Source organism: Oncorhynchus kisutch, linkage group LG12 (genome assembly GCF_002021735.2).
Source record: "Oncorhynchus kisutch isolate 150728-3 linkage group LG12, Okis_V2, whole genome shotgun sequence".
NCBI classification, from domain to species: domain Eukaryota; kingdom Metazoa; phylum Chordata; class Actinopteri; order Salmoniformes; family Salmonidae; genus Oncorhynchus; species Oncorhynchus kisutch.
This window is the reverse complement of record NC_034185.2, coordinates 28617935-28641549: the sequence shown is the minus strand read 5'-3', so window position 1 is coordinate 28641549 and position 23615 is coordinate 28617935. Positions and strand designations below refer to the sequence as shown.

The 23615-nt window shown below is 42.6% G+C and overlaps 1 protein-coding gene across 1 annotated transcript in view; it reads right to left on the bottom strand.

The window, feature by feature from the left end:
• Nucleotides 1–616: 616 nt before the first annotated feature.
• Nucleotides 617–23615, bottom strand: part of LOC109901384 (potassium voltage-gated channel subfamily H member 5-like) — a 68255-nt gene continuing 45256 nt past the window's right edge. Inside the window, exons 9-12 of the mRNA XM_031836677.1 lie at nucleotides 15922–16121; nucleotides 4291–4543; nucleotides 3266–3462; nucleotides 617–778 (exon numbers count right to left, since the gene is read on the bottom strand). Of these exons, the coding sequence (XP_031692537.1) occupies nucleotides 617–778; nucleotides 3266–3462; nucleotides 4291–4543; nucleotides 15922–16121 (812 nt within the window). The remainder of the gene's footprint in view (nucleotides 779–3265; nucleotides 3463–4290; nucleotides 4544–15921; nucleotides 16122–23615) is intronic.

The following is a 23615-nucleotide window of genomic DNA, read 5'->3' as shown; positions in this document are numbered from 1 at the left end:
CTGCCCAGAAGTTACTCCAGCTTCGGCAAGACTCCCGCAGTGTGGCAGACTATAAGGGGGATTTCCGCATGTTGGCAGCTGAGAATGCCTGGAACCCTGAAGCGCTGTTCAACATGTTCCTGCGCGACGTATCGGAGGAAGTAAAGGACGAGCTCGCAGCCCAGGAACTACTGACGGATCTCGACTCGCTCATCGCCTTGACCATTTGGCTCGATGGGCAACTATGGGAACGAAGGAAAAAGAGGAGATTCAATTTCACTTGCCTGCCCAAGGATTCCACCTCGCCTCCGAGGCATCCCGAAAGGCCCCGACAGCACCGTTGCTGAGAGAACCCGAGGCTACCAGAGGTCCCATGAGAGTCTCCGAAGTCTTCCGATTCACCTCTTCCAGAGCCAAAGCAACTAGGCAGAGCTAGGCTGTCTCCAGACGAATACAGGCTTCACACTAAGAGTTGCCTGTATTGCAGGACTAGTCATTTCGTCTCCACCTGTCCACTAAAAGACCGGGCTCACCAGTAGGAGCGAGTACTCTGGTGGGCCATATGGAGAACATTTCCTCTCCCCTTACTCGCACCCCTTTTCATGCCATTTTGGTATGGGAGAACCAGTCAAAATCTCTACGGGTACTCATCGACTCCGGGGCCGATGAGAGTTTTATGGATGGTATCCTGACGTCCGAGGTGGGCATCCCCAGTCAGCCACTCTCCATTCCCGTGGACATTAGAGCGCTGGACAGGCTCTCTATAGGCCGGGTCACCCACAATACCACCCCCATCACCCTACGTGTGTCAGGGAACCACAGCGAGACAATCCAATTCCTGCTCATTAAGGTTACCGTGATATTGGGATTCTCTTGGTTCCAGCAACACAAATCCTCTTATTGATTGGTCTGCTGGTGCCTTCACGGGCTGGAGCCCATTCTGCCACGTTGAAGTCAGCTCAGCCTGCCCCGGGACGTCTTCCTGGGAGCTCGGAAGTTGCCCCGGACCTGTCCGCCATTCCCGCGGAGTAGAAGGACCGCTTCTCGCTGTGAAGATGGCGTTGGAGGAGTGGAGGCACAGGCTGGAGAGGGCGGAACATCCATTCATTGTGTGGACCGACCACAAGAACCTGGAATATCTCCGCACTGCCAAGCATCTCAATTCCAGGCAAGCTAGGTGCGCCCTGCTTTTCCCACAGTTCAACTTCTCCCTCTCATATCGACTGGGATCCAATAATGTAAAGCCGGATGCGCTGTCATGCTGCTATAGTCCCATGGCTACAACCCCGGAACCCAAGACCATCCTTCCCACCTCGTGCCTGGCGACAGAACCTTGTGCCTGGCGACAGAATAGGGAAGCATGTTTGTGAGGCGCAGCATTCCCAGCTGAACCCCGGGGGGGGCTAGATAACTGGATGTTTGTTCCTGATGGGTCCTCTCCTCGTTCCTGGAGTGGGCCCACTCCTCCAGGCTTGCCTACCACCTGGGCTCCCGTTGGACCCTGACCTTTGTGCAACAATGCTTTTGGTGGCCTACCATGGTTCCTGACATTCGTCACCGCATGCACGATCTGTGTGTAGAACAAGACTCCTCGGCAAGCTCCGGCTGGTCTATTTCAACCTCTGCCTGTCCCTCACCATCCCTGGTCTCACATATCCCTGGACTTTGTCATGGGTCTCCCCTTGTCTGATGGCAACACCGCCATCCTGACAGACAGTAGTGGACCGGTTTTAAGCCGCCCACTTCATTCCTCACCCCAAGTTACCCTCTGCCAAAGACACAGCCCAGCTCATGGTGCAGCACATCTTCTGGATACATGGACTCCCAGAGGACATGGTCTCTGACCAGGGTCCTCAGTTCTCGTCCCGTCGGCCAGCCTGTCCTCAAGGTTCCACCCCCAGTCCAACAAGCCAACCAAGATCTCATTGGAGCGAGCCAACCAAGTCCTGGAGACGACTCTTCGCTGCCTCGGTCCCCACTAACCCCACCGACTGGAGCCAGCAACTAGTGTGGGTCGAATACTCCTGCATCACCCTTCCTTTCTCTGCCACATGTCTCTCGCCCTTTGAGCGTTCCCAGGGTGATCAGCCCCCACTCTTCCCTGAGCAAGAGGAAGAGGTCGGCATACCTTCAGCCCAGATGTTTGTCCACCACTGTCGTCATACCTGGAAGAGAGCCCGGTCGGCCCTTCAAGGCCATCTCCAGGTATTGACAACAAGCGGACCGCCACTGGACCCTGGCTTCCCGGTATCGTCTCGGGCAGAAGGTATGGCTGTCCACCCGGGATCTGCCCCTCCGGGTGGAGTCCCGCAAACTTTCCCCCTGGTTTATCGGCCCTTTTCCCATCTCCAAGGTCATTAGCCCCTCTGCTGTTTGTCTTCTGTTGCCCCGTACCCTCTGTATACATCCCACTTTTCATGTGTCTAGAATCAAACCCATGTCTCACAGCCCTTTGTCTCCTGTTTATACAAGTTTTCCACTAGTGTGTTTGATTTGTACAGCAGCATGTCCGAGTTGGTGGAAGCCAACACTGGCTACACTCATGAACTTTTCAGCCAGGTTTGCTGTCATGACTGACTTAGCGAGGTCATCTACAAACCACAGCACTGACCATTTCTATATCAAATGTCAACTGTATTGTAGAAAATAGTTAAATGCACCCGGATTGAATTACACAGACCAACTCAGACCAAACAGTATCCCTGGGAAGTATTTTTGACAAGTTAAATGGTCTCTCTTCCAATGTGACACACACTCGTAATACTGCAGGCTTTCTGACATTCATGGATTATTTTTGAATCGTCCATGGACCTCAATTTGAAAACATAAACTCAATGCATTCATGCTCGAGTAGAATGTCTTACGAACCGTAGGAAAGGAGACATGAGACACGAAGAAAGACATTGACAGGAAGAGAGAGTACACATTCTGGACACCTTAGACTGAGTTCACCTACAGTAAATGTGCTCACTTCAGCCTAAGTCACTGAAACTTCATAATGTGTTTACAATTTTTTTTAAACAGTTTTGATTTTCTCATAACAGTGTTCTGTAAGGGAGAGAAATTAAACAATGATGTGCATTCATGCATCCCCCCTCCCCCCCCCCCCCGCCAACACACACACCCTTACACACACACATAAATATGAAATTATCAACTGAACCTGCCCCAAAAACTCTAAATGTGCAGAAGATGAATTGCAATATAGAACGTTCTACCAGCTGAGATAGGAATCGGGTGTGCTGCTGTCTTGTCTGTTGTGTTAATGAATGTGCATATTCCTTACCCGTTTGCGCAAATTGCAGGTGAGAATTAGGTTGCGGGAGAATGTGTTGGCAAAAGCTGTGTAGAACTCCAACACCTTCAGCAGAGCATCTCTCCGAATTACGTGCAAGTCGCAGTAGGTGAGAGCCCGCACATTGGCACAAGCATGTGCCAGATTGGCTTCCTTCCAGAAGACATCCCCAAACACATCTCCCTTACCTGGGGAACAGGAAAAGTAGCATTACTTTGGAAAAAAACACCCCAAAACAATTTGTTACTAGTTAGGTTTCCCTGCAATTGGTGACAGATTTTCATGCAAATATTCTAAAATTGGCATAAAGAAAATATGCAAATTCTCCCACCAGTGGTGTGTTTCCATCAAACTGACTTTTTGCTGATAAAAACCATTACCTGATGATGTAATGCACACAAATGTCAAAATCGAATGTTCAATGTGTAATATCGTCACAAAAACTGTTGCATTAATTAGCAAATGTGCCTACTCTGACAAATGATCTGTTTGCATTTATAAAATGAATTGGTTAGTGTCATCAACAAAGTAACTTAAGGAAAAGTGTTGCTTTGCCACCCTCTCCATCCTTTCAAACTTAAAGGCCTGGTGTAGTCAAACACGTTAATAGATCAATAAGAAACAGCGTTCCAAACCTCTCTGGCAATAACATTTTGTTTTCAGTTTTCTCCTCCCTGCTCAGGCCACTCTAAGAGCAAAATTTTTGCTTGAGAAATGATTCTTTGCTCAGAAGCTATAGACAGCTTACAGGTCAATAGACAGCTTACAGGGTAAGGACATTTGGGTGAACTATCCCTTTAAACACTGCTGAACTTTGCCTTGAGAGCATAGTATAACTGTCCTTCCCTATAATAACAAAAATCGATCTATTGCTTCAAAATGTCAATTTCATAGATTGTCATTCAATGAACAGCACTATCAGACAAACTATAAGACAAACATACGTGCCCCTCTCAGTTTAATCCTTAATTGATTCAGAATTAATCAGGGGTGCCACAGATCCCAGCGGTGCTTACCGAGAATGGCAATGACCTCGTCGTCCTGAATAACTTCCAATGACCCGGATACTACAAAGCAAAGGGTGTCCACACTTTCGCCAGCGTGGAATATGAGGTCCCCTGGGGCGCAGTGTGTGGTTTGGAACTCAACCGCTAGAGAGCGCAAGCAGCCATCACTGGCCAGTCGAAATGCTGGGTGCTCATTGAACACCTGTCTATTAAGGTGGACACAGATGTCTGCTCGCATATCTTTGGGACAGATTGACAGGACCTAAAAGAGAGGGTACAAGAGCACAATTTGGTCACACTAACACTGGGATAGTGTTAAAAACAAGTTACAGAGCATCTTCAACAAGAGCAAGCTCAAAAATGATAAATAAGCTATAAGTCAGGGGTGTCTAATTTATATTGCTCCAGGGGCCGCGTTCTTGGCTTGCCACCAAACTGTAAAAACAAATACTCCTGTGTCTATTATTTTGGGGATTTTCAATGCTCCCTGACTGTTTAGATGTTTTATGGCTTGTTAGAGGCTGAGACACAGTGAATAGATATACTGTATGGTTCCCTGATATTACACACTGAAGCCTGTACATTTTACTATGTTGGTGAGAATCACATTGGCGTGTTCCATATTACCACACCAGTCTTGAAAAGAAAACAGTTCAATTCAAGCAAGTTTATAGAACAGTGACTGGTGTAACTGTAACTGACTTTAAATGTACCTTTCGTATTGAGCCGGCATTTGCAGAATTTATCATGAATGAGATCACTGCAAACGCGAGAACATTGCCTTTAAAAGCTTTATAAAAGAATCCCAGCCTATGTTTTTTTTATTATTCAATGGAATCCCAGTGTCCTCATGTTGTAAAACCTATATTTACAGTTATTGATAGTAAAGTGTCAGGAAAGTTGTGCCCAAAATTTAATTGCTTACAGACCTGGGTTCAATTACTACAATATTTGAAATAATAAAAAATACCTCAGCTGTGTTTGATTGAGATTGCCTAGACCAGGGGTAAGCAACAGGTGGGAATTCAGCAATAAAACTTTTTGGGGGGGAAGTCTGTTCCAAGTATTGCCACAAATAAAAAAAAAGATACATTTGATTCTAGCTCGAGTCTCTACTGTTATCCAATGTAAAAAAAAAAACATTTCACATTTTGCAACAGCTGCCCGAGTTACACTAGGAACGCACAGACAGGACTGGCAAAAAAGTGCTCTTCACTGACGAATAGCGGTTTTGTCTCACCAGGGGTGATGGTCGGATTCACGTTTATCGTTGAAGGAATGAGCGTTACACCGAGGCCTGTACTCTGGAGCGGGATCGATTTGGAGGTGGAGGGTCCGTCATGGTCTGGGGCGGTGTGTCACAGCATCATCGGACTGAGCTTGTTGTCATTGTAGGCAATCTCAACGCTGTGCGTTACAGGGAAGACATCCTCCTCCCTCATGTGGTACCCTTCCTGCAGGCTCATCCTGACATGACCCTCCAGCATGACAATGCCACCAGCCATACTGCTCGTTCTGTGTGTGATTTCCTGCAAGACAGGAATGTCAGTGTTCTACCATGATCAGTGAAGAGCCCGGATCTCATTCCCATTGAGCACATCTGGGACCTGTTGGATCGGAGGGTGAGGGCTAGGGCCATTCCCCCCAGAAATGTCCAGGAACTTGCATGTGCCTTGGTGGAAGAGTGGGGTAACATCTCACAGCAAGAACTGGAAAATCTGGTGCAGTCCACGAGGAGGAGATGCACTGCAGTACTTAATGCAGCTGGTGGCCACACCAGATACTGACTGTTACTTTTGATTTTGATCCCCCCCTTTGTTCAGGGATTATTCCATTTCTCTTAGTCACATGTCTGTGGAACTTGTTCAGTTTATGTCTCAGTTGTTGAATCTTGTTATACAAGAATTATCCAAGAATCTTGACATACAAATATTTACACATGTTAAGTTTGCTAAAAATAAACGTGGTTGACAGTAAGCTAAAAATAAACGCGGTTGACAGTAAGAGGACGTTTCTTTTTTTGCTGAGTTTATTTATAATTTTAAAGTATTTATCATGGTTGTAAAGGCGAGGGATGCAAATGCCACAGCAATTCAAGAACATCCCATTTATTTCTGGAATTATTCCTAAAGTTTGGAAAGCAGTACATGTATTTCCTCGTCATAAGGGCGGGAACCCTATTGACCTAAACATCTACCGCCCTATATCAAAGCTTTCATGTTTGACAAAAATATTAGAAGCATTGATACTCTCAACTTCTCTCCTTGATATTTTTTTACCTCCTTTTCTCCCCAATTGCTCTATATCTAATTGGTAGTTACAGTCTTGTCCCATCATAAACAACTCCCAATAGGACTCGGGAGAGGCAAAAGTTGAGAGACATGCATCCTCCGAAACACGACCCTACCAGGCCGCACTGCTTCTTGACACACTGCTCGCTTAACCCGGAAGCCAGTCGCACCAATGTGTTGGAGGAAACAGCATACAACTGGCGACCGAAGTCAGCGTGCATGAGCCCGGCCCGCCACAAGGAGTCCCTAGAGTGTGTTGGGACAAGGACATCCCGGCTGGCCAAACCCTCCCCTCACCCAGACGACGCTGGGCCAATTGTGTGTCGCCTCATTGGCCTCTCGGTCGCGGCCGGCTGTGACACAACTTTTCCCCTTCTTAACCAGGAAGTGTATCTTAAATACAGCCTTATTCTAAAATGGATTAAATAAAACTAATTCCTCATAAATCTACACGCAATACCTCATAATGACAAAGCAAAAACAGGTTTTTAGATAAAAAATGTATTAAAAATAGAAGACCCTTTGCTATGAGACTCGAAATTGAGCTCAGGTGCATCCTGTTTCCATTGATCATCCTTGAGATGTTTCTACAACTTGATTGGAGTCCACCTGTGGTAAATTAAATTGATTGGACATTATTTGAAAAGGCACCCACCTGTCTATATTAGGTACCACAGTTGCATCTCAGAGAAAAAACCAAGCCATGAGGTCGAAGGAATTGCCCGTAGAGCTCCGAGACAGGATTTGCGTCAAGGCACAGATCTGGGGAAGTGTACCAAAACATTTCTGCAACATTGAAGGTCCCCAAGAACACCGTGGCCTCCATTATTCTTAAATGGAAGAAGTTTGGAACCACCAAGACTCTTCCTAGAGCTGGCCGCCTGGCCAAACTGAGCAATCGGGGGACTAGGGCCTTGGTCAGGGAGGTGACCATGAATTTGATGGTAACTCTGACAGAGCTCCAGAGTTCCTCTGTCGCGATGGGATAACCTTCCAGAAGGACAACCATCTCTGCAGCACTCCACCAATCAGGCCTTTATGGTAGAGTGGCCAGACGGAAGCCCCTCCTTAGTAAAACACACATGACAGCCCGCTTGGAGTTTGCCAAAAGGAACCTAAAGATTGGGCAAAGGTTCACTTTCCAACAGGACAACGACCCTAAGCACACAGCCAAAACAACGCAGGAGTGGCTTCGGGACCCGATCGAACATCTTTGGAGAGACCTGAAAATAGCTGTGCTGCGATGCTCCCCATCCAAAAAAACTCCCCAAATACAGGTGTGCCAAGTTTGTAGCATCATACCCAAGAAGACTCAAGGCTGTAATTGCTGTCCAAGGTGCTTCAAAAAGTGCTCAGTAAAGGGTCTGAATACCTGTGTAAATGTGATATTTCAGTTGATTTTTTAAATACATTTGCCAACATTTCTAAAAACCTGTTTTTGCTTCGTCATTATGGGCTATTGTGAGGGGAAATAAACAATTTTCTATTGGAAACCGGTAGAAAAATATCTATATCCACAGTAAAGCGAGTCCTATATCGACATAACCTGAATGGCCGCTCAGCAAGGAAGAAGCCACTGCTCCAAAACCGCCATAAAAAAGCCAGACTACGGTTTGCAACTGCACATGGGGACAAAGATCGTACATTTTGGAGAAATGTCCTCTGGTCTAATGACACAAAAATTGAACTGTTTGGCCATAATGACCATCGTTATGTTTGCAGGAAAAAGGGCGAGGCTTGCAAGCCGAAGAACACCATCCCAACCGTGACGCACCGAGGCGGTAGCATCATGTTGTGGGGGTGCTTTGCAGCAGGAGGGACTGGTGCACCTCACAAAATAGATTGCATCATGAGGCAGGAAAATTATGTGGATATATTGAATCAACATCTCAAGACATCAGTCAAGAAGTTAAAGCTTGGTCGCAAATGGGTCTTCCAAATGGACAATGACCCCAAGCATACTTCCAAAGTTGTGGCAAAATGGCTTAAGGACAACAAAGTCAAGGTATTGGAGTGGCCATCACAAAGCCCTGACCTCAATCCTATAGAAAATTTGTGGGCAGAATTGAAAAAGTGTGTGCGAGCAAGGAGGCCTGCAAACCTGACTTACTTACACCAGCTCTGTCAGGAGGAATGGGCCAATATTCAAACAACTTATTGTGGGAAACTTGTAGAAGGCTCCCTGAAACGTTTGACCCAAGATGACCAATTTAAAGGCAATGCTCCCAAATACTAATTGAATGTATGTAAACTTGTGACTTACTGGGAATGTGATGAAAGAAATAGAAGCAAAAATAAATCACTCTCTACTCTTATTCTGACAATTCACATCATTAAAATAAAAGTGGTGATCCTAACTGCCCTAAGACAGGGGATTTTTACTCTGATTAAATGTCAGGAATTGTGAAAAACTGAGTTTAAATGAATTTGGCAAAGGTGTATGTAAACTTCCGATTTCAACTGTATCTCTGTGATCTGTATCAGAAAGTGGGCTGGCTCTCTCTCACAAGTCATAGAACTTAACATTGGTTTATTTACAAAGTTCTCATGCTAAAACTGCCATATTACCTCACATCGCTCCTAACCTACAGAAGTTCAAAATACCTTAACTTGCTCACAGAAATGGCTAACTGTGGGGGGTGACATTCATCTTGTTGCCACTGATTTACAGGTAACTGACATAATAAAGGAAACACTTCAGTAAATGAGCGATACAATTTATATTTAAAGCAGTTGCTTCCACACAGGTGTGATTCCTGAGTTAATTAAGCAAATAACATCCTGTCATGCTTAAGGTAATTGTGACGAAGCTGACTCAGTAGCACTCGTTACGAATGCTCATTATTTAATTACTCTTACAAATTGTTTAGCGCATTCATGTTTCCCCATATCTAGTAATTCATTTATCATAAATGTTCTGTATATACTGTTGTTCTTTTCCTCTTTTGCCAGCATCATGGCAAGGCTAATTATGTGTTGAGGAAATGTTTAGTCGAGTTGCATTGTGACGCATTTCAGTTTCATATTTAAATGCAGAGATCGACCATTTTGCAATTCACCCAGTGGATGCGATGTTCTGGTGCACATGAACACTTGCTATACTGATGGGAAAGAAGTTTGTTTATTTCCATATTGTAATGTGTGCGGCTCCGTAAGTAATACGTTTTGCCGTCTGTTGGCCTTCAGAACTATTGTTTTTGAAATGTGTATTCATTCATGTAAAGTATTCCCTCCTTGAGGATAAGCCAGGAATGTTTAAGATGTTAATTTAGACGGAATATGTAAATGTGGGTACAATGTTACATGATTTAACATGTCATATTTGGGTAAAGAGCTCCATGGTTAATGATATGGTCCATAGGGAGGAGCCATAGGTATAAAGGTACCTGTTCAACCTGTGAGCAGGAGGGATGTTCTAGCTCTGGTATGTGAGCTGGGTGGGGAGGTTGTCCATAGCCTGGTATACCCTAACTTGATTTAGTTGGTTTGAAAGGGTAGGCCTGATTGAGGCTTAACCTTTTGATTTATATTCAAACCTGCATTTTAGTGTTTACTTTATTTTGTCAGTTACTTGTAGGTGAAACGGCCTTCAGGTTTTATGTGCCGCATACATGGAATGAATTTCAGGACACTCTGAGATCAGACTGCCTAGTACCTTTCAGTCATTTCAGGGCATTGGTGGGAGACATGTTCACAGAGTAGCGTATGTGTTTTTTGTCATTTACTTCTGATATCTTGATGGGCTGGGGAAACTGTAGGGGGAAACTGTTTGGTTGATTCATTTCGTATTAATACTGTGTTGTCATGATCGTTTAGAGATGGATTGGACCAAGATGCAACATAGTATGTTTCCATCCTTTTATTTAGAAGAGAAACTTAAAGCACAAAATCAATAAAGAAAATAAATGAAACGTGAAGCTACATGCTGTGCAGAAAGCAACTACACACAAACATAGTCAAGATCCCACAAATCACAATGGGGAAAATGGCTACCTAAATATGATCCCCAATCAGAGACAATGACAAACAGCTGCCTCTGATTGGGAACCATACCTGGCCAACATAGAAACATAATCGCCTAGATGACCCACCTTAGTCACACCCCGACCTAATCAACATAGAGAATATAAAGCTCTCTATGGTCAGGGCATGACATGTACGTGTTTTAATTTTTTTTTATTCAGGGCTCATTTGTAAAGAGACTTGGGTATCAATATGACTCTCTGTTGAAATAAAGGTTAAATAAAGTCTGGTGAGTTAGCGGATAAGTCAGGTTGCTGCCAACCAAGTGGTTGTGAGTTCAAATCTAAGGTGAGGTTGAGGTCCCAAGTGTGCTCACTGTTTAATTGAACATACACAATGTATGCAAACCAATGCTTTCTAAAAAGGCTCCAGTAACCTAATGTTGTAGGAACTTACTGTTAACTTAACTTCAAAAAGACGTCACACAAACATTAGCCAGTGATGTTCATATGATGTCCTGTCAAAAACAAACATTCTTGGAACTTTCTCTCTCCAAATGTTCTTATATCCATTGTCTGTGTGCCATGCAAGAAATGTTTTTCCAATGAGATTCTAAAAACACGAATGTGATGTTCCCGCAGTAACGTTACTTGTAGACCAAGTTGTAACCTGATTGGAATGTTCCCTAAAGGTTTGGGAGTTTGTCCAAGCCACTACTTAACCCTAACTAACTTAACCGCAATAAACCATCCATTTGATTCATTATGACCATTGGCTGTGCCCCACAGTCCCTCGTCAATCCGTAAACTTAATGGAAATGTACAATATCTACAACCGCTGTTCCATGCGGAATGAGACCATCAGCTGGACAGCACTTTATGTTAAATCAATACTGTCTGTTCTGTTTAATGTAGACTCCTTCAGGGTGGCAATAAAGACGATGAATTAGGAAATCAGTCACATTCTGACTGGATTAATTATGTTTAATAATAAAATCATGACCCAAGAGTTGACCTTACCCTGCATTCAGACACGATAAAAGCGTTCCTGTCATGCTTATCAAAGCTGAACCAGCATTACCAACCATATACAGTAGACTTGGCTATCCGACACCTGCTCCTATTGCCCAGCACAGTGAAATCAATGGCCAAAACGGCCATGGAAGCGATAGAACACTACTGCCTCCACTTATCCAAAGACATTAAACTTATTTTATGATCATGTTTTGTATTTCGTAGTTGTATATTATGTGAATATTTTTGTAACTACAGGGCTCATCTGTAAGAGAGACCATGATCTAAGCATGACTCCCTGTCACGATGTTCGTAATAATAATGGTCAGACCAAGGCGCAGCGTATGTTGAGTTCCACATATTTTAATGAAAGTGAAACTTTAAGCAAACACAAAACAAAATAAAGAATAAACAAACCGTGATGACAATGCAGTGCTAACCAGCAACTAAAAATAAACAATACGCCATAACCCACAGGTGGAAAAAATGTAACTTAAGTATGATCCCCAATTAGAGACAACGATTACCGGCTGCCTTTAATTGGGAATCATACACAAACACCAACATAGAAAAATAAAACTAGAACCCCACATAGAAATAATAAACTAGACTAAACACCCCTAGTCACGCCCTGACCTACTCTACCATAGAAAATACAGGCTTCCTATGGTCAGGACGTGACACTCCCTGTCAAAACAAAGGTAAACATAAAAAAAGAATGATTGATTGAATAGATGTAATATGGTCTTAGCTATCTAATCATATTTTTCCACTGTGGTGCGGAGCTAGAATCAAACATTATGTTTTCATGAAAAGCCTGGTTCCACATCATTCAAAATAAAGTCAAATCATACTTTATTTTTCACATGAGCCGAATACAACAAGTGTAGACCTTACCGTGAAATGCTTACTTACATGCCCTTAACCAATAGTGCAGTTCAAGAAGAGTTAAGAGGGGGGGGGGAGGTGTCAATATAAATTACCAGGACATTTGATTAATTGTTCCACAGTCTTATGGCTTAGGGGTAGAAGCTGTTCAGGAGCCTTTTGGTCCAAGACTTCTCCGGTACCGCTTGCCGTGAAAGAGAAAACAGTCTATGACTTGGGTAACAATTTTATGGGCTTTCCTCTGACACTGCCTACTATACAGGTCCTGGATTGCAGGAAGCTTGGCCCCAGTGATGTACTGGGCCGTACACACTACCCTCTATAGCGCCTTACTGTCAGATGCCGAGCAGTTAACATACCAGGCGGTGATGCAACCGGCCAGGATGCTCTCGATGGTGCAGCTGTAGAACTTTTTGAAGATCTGGGGACCCATGTCAAGTCTCTTGAAGGGGAAAAGGTATAGTCGTGCTCTTCACAACTGTCTTTGTGTGTTTGGACCATGATAGTTCATTGGGGATGTGGACACCAAGGAACTTGAATCTCTCGACCCGCTCCACTACAGCCCTGTCAATGTTAATGGGGCCTGTTCGGCCAGCCTTCTTTTGTAGTCCGCGAGCAGCTCCTTTGTCTTGCTCACATTGAGGGAGAGGTTGTTGTCATGCCACCACACTGCCAGTTCTCTGACCTCCTCCCTATAGGCTGTCTCATCATTGTCGATGATCAGGCCTACCACTGTTGTGCCGTCAGCAAACCTAACAATGGTGTTGGAGTTGTGTTTGGCCACGCAGTCGTGGGTGAACAGGGAGTACAGGAGGGAACTAAGTACAAACCCTTGAGGGGCCCCAGTGTTGAGGATCAGCGTGGCAGACATGTTGTTGCCAACCCTTACCACCTGGGGACGGCCCGTCAGGAAATCCAGGATTCAGTTGCAGAGGGAGGTGTTTAGTCCCAGGGTCCTTAGCTTAGTGATGAGCTTCGTGGGCACTATGGTGTTGAACGCTGAGCTGTAGTCAATGAACAGCATTCTCACATAGGTGTTCCTTATGTCCAGGTGGGAAAGGGCAGTGTGGAGTGCAATTGAGATTGTGTCATCTGTGGATCTGTTGGGGTGGTATGCGAATTGGAGTGGGTCTAGGGTACCCGGGAGGATGCTGTTGATGTGAGCCATGACCAGCCTTTCAAAGCACTTCATGGCTACCGACGTGAGTGCTACAGGGTGGTAATCATTTAGGCAGATTACCTTCACTTCCTTTGGCACAGGGACTATGGTGGTCTGCTTGAAACATGTTGATATTACAGACTCGGTCAGGGAGAGGTTGAAAATGTCAGTGAAGACTTGCCAGTTGGTCCGTGCATGCTTTGAGTACACATCCTGGTAATCTGTTTGGCCCTGTGGCTTTGTGAATGTTGACCTGTTTAAAAGTCTTGCTCACATCGGCTACCGAGAGCGTTATCATACAGTCATCCAGAACAGCTGGTGCTCTCGTGCATGCTTCAGTGTTGCTTGCTTCGAAGTGAGCATAAAAGGCAATTTGTTCATCTGGTAGGCTCACATCACTAGGCAGCTCCCGTCTGGGTTTCCCTTTGTAGTCCGTAATAGTTTTCAAGCCCTGCCACATCCGACTAGCATCAGAACCGGTGTAGTAGGATTCAATCTTAATCCTGTATTGACACTTTGCTTGTTTGATGGTTCGTCTGAGGGCATAGCGGGATTTCTTACAAGCATCCAAATTAGTGTCCCGCTCCTTGAAAGCGGCAGCTCTAGCCTTTAACTCGATGCTGATGTTGCCTGTAATCCATGGCTTCTGGTTGGGATATGTGCAGACGACGTCGTCGATGCACTTATTAATGAAGCCGATGACTAAAGTGGTATACTCCTCAATGCCATTGGATGAATCCCGGAACATATTCAAGTCTGTGCTAGCAAAACAGTCCTGTAGCGTAACATCCGCGCCATCTGACCACTTCCGTATTGAGCGAGTCACTAGTACTTCCTCCTTTAGTTTTGATGTAAGCAGGAATCAGGAGGATATAATTATGGTCAGATTTGCCAAATGGAGGAGAGCTTTGTATGCATCTCTGTCTGTGGAGTAAAGGTGGTCTAGAGTTTTTTTTTTTACTCTGGTTGCACTTGTGAGATGCTGGTACACATTTGGTCAAACTGATTTCATTTTGCCTGCATTAAAGTCCCCGGGCACTAGGAACGCCGCTTCTGGACAAGCATTTTCTTGTTTGCTTATAGCATTATAGAGTTGGTTGAGTGCGGTCTTCGTGCCCGCATCGGTCTGTGGTGGTAAATAGATGGCTACGAATAATATAGATTAAAACTCTCTTGGTAGATAGTGTGGTTCACAGCTTATCGTAAGGTACAGGCGAGCATTGCGCACCAACTGTTATTGACAAATAGACCCCCAACCCTCGTCTTACCAGATGTAGCTTGTTCTCTGTTCTGCCGGTGCATTGAAAATCCCGCCAGTTCTATATTATCCGTATCGTCATTCAGCCACAACTCGGTGAAATATAAGATATTACAGTTTTTAATGTCTCACTGGTAGGATAATCGTAGGTCATCAATTTTATTTTCCAATGATCGCATGTTAGCAAGTAGAACGGATGGCAGTGGGAGATTACTCGCTCGCCTACGGATTCTCAGAAGACAGCTCGACCTGCGCCCCCTTTTCCTCCGTCTTTTCTTCATGCAAATGACGGGTATTTGGGCCTGTTCTCGGGAAAGCAATATATCCTTCTCGTTAGAGGAAAAAGCTTCTTCCAGTTCGTGTTGAGTAATCACTGTTCTGATGGCCAGAAGGTATTTTCTGTCATAATGTTGCTGCAACCGTCTCTTATGAACCAAATAAGTAAAAAAACAAGTCACAAATAACGCAAAACAAATTACACAGTTGGTTAGGAGCATGTAAAACGTCAGCCATCCTCTTCGACGCCATCTTACTTGTATGTAAAAGCAACCAGTACATATAGGAATACAAGCTCAGACTGGTATTCAAAGGCTGCGTTTAGACGGGCATCCACAATTCTGAAATGTTCTCCACTAATTGGTCTTTTGACCAACCACATTCCCAAGACTGCTCTAATTTCCCCACTACAAAATCTACACCTTGAGCAGGAATGAGATGGGCAGTGTTCAGCCATAGTCTTTGCATATTACTTTCACAGTGGAGACCGCCCTCGATGAGCCTTAAGGTAAAGTTTGTGAAATTCCATAACCATTTGAAAGAGGAAAACCATGCACCAGCATAACTTTTTCCAAGACTGCTCCAACAATGATTTAGTTCTAAGTCCCATTCCTTGTAAAGGAAACACAAAAAAAGGACCAACAAATGAGGCTGTGAGTCCCATTAAGATGCCACCAATGTGCCAGTTTCAATATTGGTATCACAGTGGTATCACAATCTCTCTACACAAGACCCTGAAACAGAGACAGGAGATCTAGGACTGAAAGAGCAATATGGTTTCTGCCCACTTACCCTATCTGTGTCAATGCCCTTGGACATGGCCCAAGTAGAGACGATGTAATCCATGACCCTCTCGCTCAGTCCCTTTGGCACCTGGTAAAGTTTGAGAAAGTCACGCACATTGTTGAGCATCTCGTGGTAGCGGTTAGTGTTGGTGTACATCTGCTGGAAGATGGTGGTGACGTTCCCAAAAATGGTGGCATACAGTAGGGCTGGAACACAAATGGGCAGAGGGAGGGGTTATTTGCAACATGCATTGCAAGAATGGAGTGGTGTCTGCTTGAGTGTTCCAATGCTAACAGGAGTGCTGCTTCCATAGGTGGTAGTGAAGCCATTTGTAGTATATATAAACATGTTAGCACATTAAGTAATCATGGGTTATGGCACTTAGCTCAGTCATTACTGTAAGAGGAAGACTAGGTTATAAATAAATACATTTACTTTGGTTTTGGGATCATAATTTGTCTGTAAGAGCTGGATTTGGCTGGAGTTGGCCTAGCTCAGGTCTAAACTCATCGGCCACTAAAGGCCAGGCTTTAGTTTTTAGGCCCAATCAAAACTCTACTCCACTTTTGATTGTCTAATTGAATGTAAAAGGATCCAGTACATACAGGGATACAAGCTCAGACTGGTATTCAAAGGCTGCGTTTAGACAGGCAGCAGAAATTCCAATATTTTTTTGACCAACCACATCAACCACTTTTTGACTAACCACACCAACCACTTTTTCAAAGCTGATCAGATTGGTCATAAGATCCATTTGTGAAAAATATCAGAATTGGGTTGCCTGTCTATACGCAGCCAAACAACCCGTAACAACTGACATCGAACTGCACTTGACTTTTAAAGGCAATTTCCCTGACATTTGTGGAGATACGATCGTAGGTAAACAGAGGATGGCTCAAGCATCAATTACTTTTAAAAATCAGGTGCAGTGTGGTTTTGCGTATTGCGGTTCGTTTGAATCCCGACTTAATGTATTCCTCCCACAGCCAAAATGACTAGCTTTGTTTCATGTCTGCCTGTAAAAATGTTTTAGTTAACCTTTATTTAACTAGGCAAGTCAGTTAAGAACAAATTCTTATTTACAATGATCCCCTGATCCCTGAAACGTTCCCACAACGTTCATGGAATGGTGCGGGATAGTTGTTTGGCTCTGGAACATTCTCAGCACATTTAAGGAACATGATGAAAACATACTTCTCTTGGTATTTTATTACTTTAACAGAACGTTTCCTAAAAGTTCAAGCATGGTTACCTTTCAATTACATTTTTGGTAATGTTCCAGGAACATTCTACAACTCATTTGACATTGGGAATATTCTTAAATAGTTCAGAGGACGCTAAGAATTTCAGTACTTCAATATAACGTTCCCTACATGTTTCTTATGGTTCTATTTAAAGTTATGTTCTCAAATTGTTCTTACGTTAAGAAACAACGTTCTTCTTTGGGAATTTCAGAGAACGTTCTAACAATGTTATTTAAAAACATACATTCCATTCTCAATGTCAACTAAACTCACTCTATCCTCTATCGTGTTAAGTGTGTTCAGGTGTGTTGGCCATGCCCACTAAATGGCCACACATGATCTTAATGAGCGAACATGTGTTTCCTTTGAAATGGGGTCTGTTTGAATACTAAAATGACTAAAATGAACAGCTTTTCTGAGGGGGAAAAAAAACATTGCATGCTAGCGCCATCCTGGTGGCACAGTGGACTGATTCCATGGATAGAGAACAGAAGAGCATTGGGTCAAATCTCACTGACACCGTGTGCTTGGAATTAAAAACAGTTAACCTAAGCAAGCAGTATTATTGAAACATTGTCACGTCCTGACCATAGAAAGCTTTTATTTTCTATGGTAGAGTTGGTCAGGGCGTGACTGGGGGGTTGTTCTAGTTTATATTTTCTATGTGGCGTTCTAGGTAAATTTTCTATGTTGGTGATTTGTATGATTCCCAATTAGAGGCAGATGGTTATCGTTGTTTCTAATTGGGGATCATACTTAACTAGCATTTTTTTCCACCTGTGGGTTATGGGATATTGTTCATGTTCAGTTGCCTGTTAGCACTGCATTGTCGTCACGGTTCGTTTATTCTTTATTTGTTTTGTATTTGCTTAAGTTTCACTTTATACATACAAATTATGTGGAACTCTACGTACGCTGCGCCTTGGTCCGACCATCACTATTACGAACGACGTGACAGTTATTAAAAAACATCACAAAATGTTGAGAATGTTCTCAAAGTTATTTAACTACCTTCAAATAACCTATAATTTCGGTTCTAAGGAACGTTAATTTCACCTCCCAGGAAAACATTCAGGGAACCATAGTAACCTCCCTGCAACCTAAAAATGTACGTTCTCAGAACAAGCTACATTTTCACTTCTGTTCTCAGAACATTTAAAAAAACATTCCGTTTTACCTGTCAGGAAACAAATGGCTTCATTCCCAGAACCAATGGGAAACCAAAAATGTACATTCCCACAACTTCCAAGGAACCAAATGTGATAGCTGGGCATTGTTGTCTATTTGCACATCCTTTGCAATAGGAAGCAGAAGACACAATAACAAACTGCCTCCAATTACATGAGCTAAAATGAGTCAGTAGTGCATTTGCAAGCCTTGAGCATAAATAAACCTCTTGGGAACTGTATTTTAAATAGACAACAATTAGCTTTTCCATTACACTCTGTAACTCCCCTGTGAAGTACAAACAAGTAGCCGTTAGATATAGACATGTCCTAATATGGAATGCACATTTGCTCAGCAGGAATACTGCATGCTGGAAGTTGCAATGACCCAAATGAGTCAGTTAGTATTGCTTATCATGAATTCTATCCACTCTGGGGAAAGAGGATAACCTCTACTCTGTTCTTTGGGTGGTTTATCTATCTAACTTGAGGAGTCTATGTTCATTCATCACATCTAGGCCTCCAGGCAGCCAGGCACAATCCACTTCTGCACCTTATTTTCTCCTTTCCTTCTTTCCTCCTCTTTCCACCCTCACATCTTGCCAGGCCGTCATTGTAAATAAGAATTTGTTCCGAACTGACATGCCTGGTTAAATGCAATGCTGATGACAACTGCCTCTGTGGATTTCTATACATTTGTAATGCTTCGGACATGGGGGACGATAGGTTATTAATGTGCTTGCTGAAGGCAAGGCCACTCTAGATTTCTTACATATTTTTTAAAATTATTATTCTGCCCGCTCTAGCACTTAAAATATTTAAGCTATAAACATGAAACCAACTATTAAATGTGCAGATGGCCCCAGCTTAGATTGTTTAAGAAAATATTTTTGATAGCCATTCTAAATGTTAAAAAACTTTAAATTCTTAATTAATTGATATAATTCTTACTAATAACCCTCAAATACATGCCTAGGGGGGTCTTTGCTTATGATCTCAGTGATCACTGCCCTATAGTGTGTATTAGAGACACTATGCAAAAAAAGTGTGAACCTTGTCTAATAAAGAATAACACTAAAATGTTGCTAGTTTTGTTGCCAAACCCTTATTTATTAACTTTTTAAGGCTGTGAAGTTTCTTTTTGTGTTTGATTAAAAATGACTTTGAGTCTTGCGCTCTGGATCGGTTTGATTGGTTTAGTTACGGACACATAGGGTTGGGAAAGTGTTTCTCTTGTCTTATTCTGATCTTTGAGACAATATCATTTTGAGTTAAGCAAATATTATACCAGTGTGATTATTTTGTTCCGATTACATTTATAAGGGACACAAACAAACAACAAAGGCTTCAGTTCTCTATAGTTATTTTCAGTTTTCTACAGTTTGAACCTGTTTTGAAATAACTCGTCGCCTCCGATTTAGGTAAAACAGCCTTTCGTTTTTAAGAGCCGTACACTTGGAACACATTCCTGAATACCCTACGTTTGGACGCTCTTGTGCCTTTTAGGCATTTTAGGGTATTGGTAAAGGAACTGTTCTTCGACAAATATACCTGTTGAATTTTTTTAAATGGTATTTATGTATTGTTGCAGTTCTCGTGCTTCTGCCTTTGTTTGTTGTAATTTGTATCACTAGTTCCTTATTATGTACCTAATATATTTATTTTTTTGTGAAGCAGGGCTCCTTTAAAGTATAATTTTAATGCTGTGAATCAGGGTGAACATTACACACAGATTGAGAAGACATGCTACAATTGCCTTCTCTTAGCTGGACTGGCATATGACTTACTGATCTGAACTGGCAGAATTACATTCATCCTGCTTTCTTGTAGTTTCAATTGAAGTCCCATTCCAAGTCAATAACACACTCTCATCACAGTGCAGTAACCGGGACCCTGAGGCAATGGAAACTAAAGCACCATAGTCTCAGATTATTGTGCAATTGCTCTGTAATGGCGGATGATTTGTATGGATTGCAGTGCAACTCCTAATACATTGGTGGAGAGTCTTTCGGCACGCCAGTAAAAGTACTCATATCCGCCTTGGACAGACCTCAAGTGGTCCATCAGTAGACGACAAGTGATTGCTTTGAGAATAGAGGCTGTGCTGACTAGCCTGCAGCATCCTGTCTTCCTCACAAAGAATGAGCATCCTTTTAGATTTGGTCAATTGTATTACTCTTTCCGTGAGACCAGAGACGCATGTGACTATAAACTCAGAGAAACTAATGTTCTAATGTAGATGAAACTTGGGAATTTGGGGTAAAGAATAGATTTGGTAAAATGCTCTACTCTTTATGTGAGACCGGAGACCTGTGTCTAGAAACTCCAAGAAACTCAAGAAACCATTGTTGTAAGAGAACAATGGAAATTTGTAAAGAATACAAATGTTGCAGTGAGTATTGATGTTGTAGATAGACCTGAAATAATCAATAGTTCAGTGGGGGATGGTGAGGAAATTGGGTAATAACCTGTCATAATATGATCATAACACTGTCATGGCGCATATATTTAGACCTGTTATGACATATATTGCTTTATTTTATGGCTGGTTATGACCAATACATAAGATTGTAAAAAGCGGCCTCCCGAGTGGCGCAGCAGTCTAAGGCCCTGCATCGCAGAGCTAGAGGCGTCACTACAGATCCGGGTTCGATCCAGGGCTGTGTCCCAGCCGGCCACGACCGGGAGACCCCTGAGGCGGCACACAATTGGCCCAGCGTCATCCGGGTTAGGGGAGGGTTTGGCCGGCCGGATGTCTTTGTCCCATTGCGCTCTAGCGACTCCTTCTGACGGCCGGGGGGCGCATGCACACTGACTTCAGGTCGCCTTCTGTACGGTGTTTCCTCCGACACATTGGTATGGCTGGCTTCCGTGTTAAGCGAGTAGTGTGTCAAGAAGCAGTCCGGTTTGTCGGGGTCGTGTTTCGAAGGACGCATGCCTCTCGACCTTCGCCTCTCCCGAGTCCATACGGGAGTTGTAGCGATGGGACAAGACTGTAACTATCAATTGGATATCACACAATTGGGGAGAAAAAGGATAAAAAAATAATAAATACATTTTTAAAAAGTGTAAAAAGCAACAAAACCTACCACGGTAGTTATTTTATGGCTGGTTATGACACCTACACAAAAGTATCAAAATTTACCACACAAGACAAAACATTCCATTCCACCATAGCCTATAGGGTTCTGAAATTGGCCATATTAAATCATTATTGTACAGTGCATTTGGAAAGTATTCAGAACCCTTCCCTTGTTCCATATTTTGTTATGTTACAGCCTTATTCTAAAATTGATTAAATAAAAACATTTCCTCATCAATCTACACACAATACCCCATAATGACAAAGCGAAAACAGTTTTTGCCAAAGGTGCTTTAACAAAGTGCTGAGTAAAGGGTCTGAATACTTATATAAATGTGATAGTTTTTTTATTTGTAATAAATTAGCAAACATTTGTAAAAACCTGTTTTTGTCATTATGAGGTATTGTGTGGAGATTGATGAGAAACATTTTTTTAATCAATCAAAAATGTGGAAAAAGTCAAGGGGTCTGAATAATTTCCAAATGCACTGTAATTGCGCACACATTGATGTCACACATGCACCTACCCCAATGCTCTGTTTCTGATGGCTGGGATGAATGCAAGAGCAGATTACAGGAGCAGGACAAGACACCCTCTTTTTGACTGATGACTGATATAAGGGCATGTACGTGATAGACCTATCTGGCTTATATGGTTATGATGGTCATGATGCTTCTTGACAGTGTCATAAAGGGCATGTTCTTAGTCAAAGTCAAGTGACACAGAATGGTCATAATGCTTTTCACAAGTTATTTAAAAAAACTGAAAAGAATTCTTCACAACAACAACTAAGGTCTTAAGAAAAAACTTTCAAATGAAAGGAAACTTCTTGGCAGGGAAAAAAAATGTAAATGTGGGTTTTGACATTCTTGTAGGTGTCATAACCAGCCATAAAATACTGCAATACATGTCATAACAGGTGTAAATATATGAGTCATGACAATGTTATGACCAAATTATGACAGGTTATGCTACTGTTATGACATGGTTATGACCATAACCACATAACCACATAAGGTGTTATGACTCTCGGTGTCAAGTAAAGTGTTACCGGAAGTTGATCAAAACCAATGGCCAAACAACCTAGAGATGCATTACCCAACATTAAAAGGTTCAATATGTTGAAATTGCTCCGCCATGAACTGGTTTCTAAAATTCTAAAATGTTCGCCCTATTTCAGGTTATGTTAAAAAACAAGCAATGTACAGAGTAGATTGGGCTTGGTGGGCCAAAATATAATCTGAGTGATGGGCTGCGAGCCAAATAAATAGACATTTTGTATTTAGTAATATAAAAAAGGTAAACGATAACTTTTTAGTAAGAAATCATAGTCACACTTCAAACAGTCAAATTGTAGCCATATAACTTAACACATAAAAACACATTGAGTACCAGTATTAAAGACACAATGTAAAAAATGTAACCATTGTGGCACAGAAACTGCAACCACGTTTCTATGTTCATAAGGCTATTAACTTAATATATGTTTCAAATGACTTGAATATGGGAAAGGTGTAACAATTTGTATTAGCAGCAGTAGGTCACTGAAATGCATCAGAAAGGTATTGGAAAGTTAATAATGGAAGCTCATTGGGTAGAAGCGACTCTAGCCTTTTAGGGGCCCTAGGCAAGATTTGGTTGGTTAGTGAAAGTAAAAAGATTCAAAAACAAAACTTAAGAAGGGGAAGCATAGAAATAGCACATAGAGAATGGATCTACTGCTTATCAGACTTGCTTTCAATGAGAATGACAGACCTATAATTCCCAATTACTGCATATCTGAATTATATTGGGCCGCGCACAAAGCAACATAATGCAGCGTTTGCAAGTTAACATCCGCGTTCCAGACCATCTGCAAAGCTGCACAGTTAACTAATGATTGAATGAAGTCATCAAGATCATCAACTTTCTATTTTCCAGGGACCACCAAATCACCGTCAAAAGCTCATTAAGACTACCATTCGCAGAGTCAAATAATTTCATTACATAAAATGTCTTGCCTATCAAATGTATAGTCAATTTTATCAGTGAATGTAGCAAAACGATTATTATTATAAACAATTGGCATTGCGAAAAGTATCGTAAAATTGCTTCTAATACCAATAATACTACCAACAATTATTATTGTTTGATGAAAAACAATCTATTAAAAAGAAGAATTTGCGGACCACCTGCAGTACCCCGGGTCTGTGGACCACAGGTTGAAA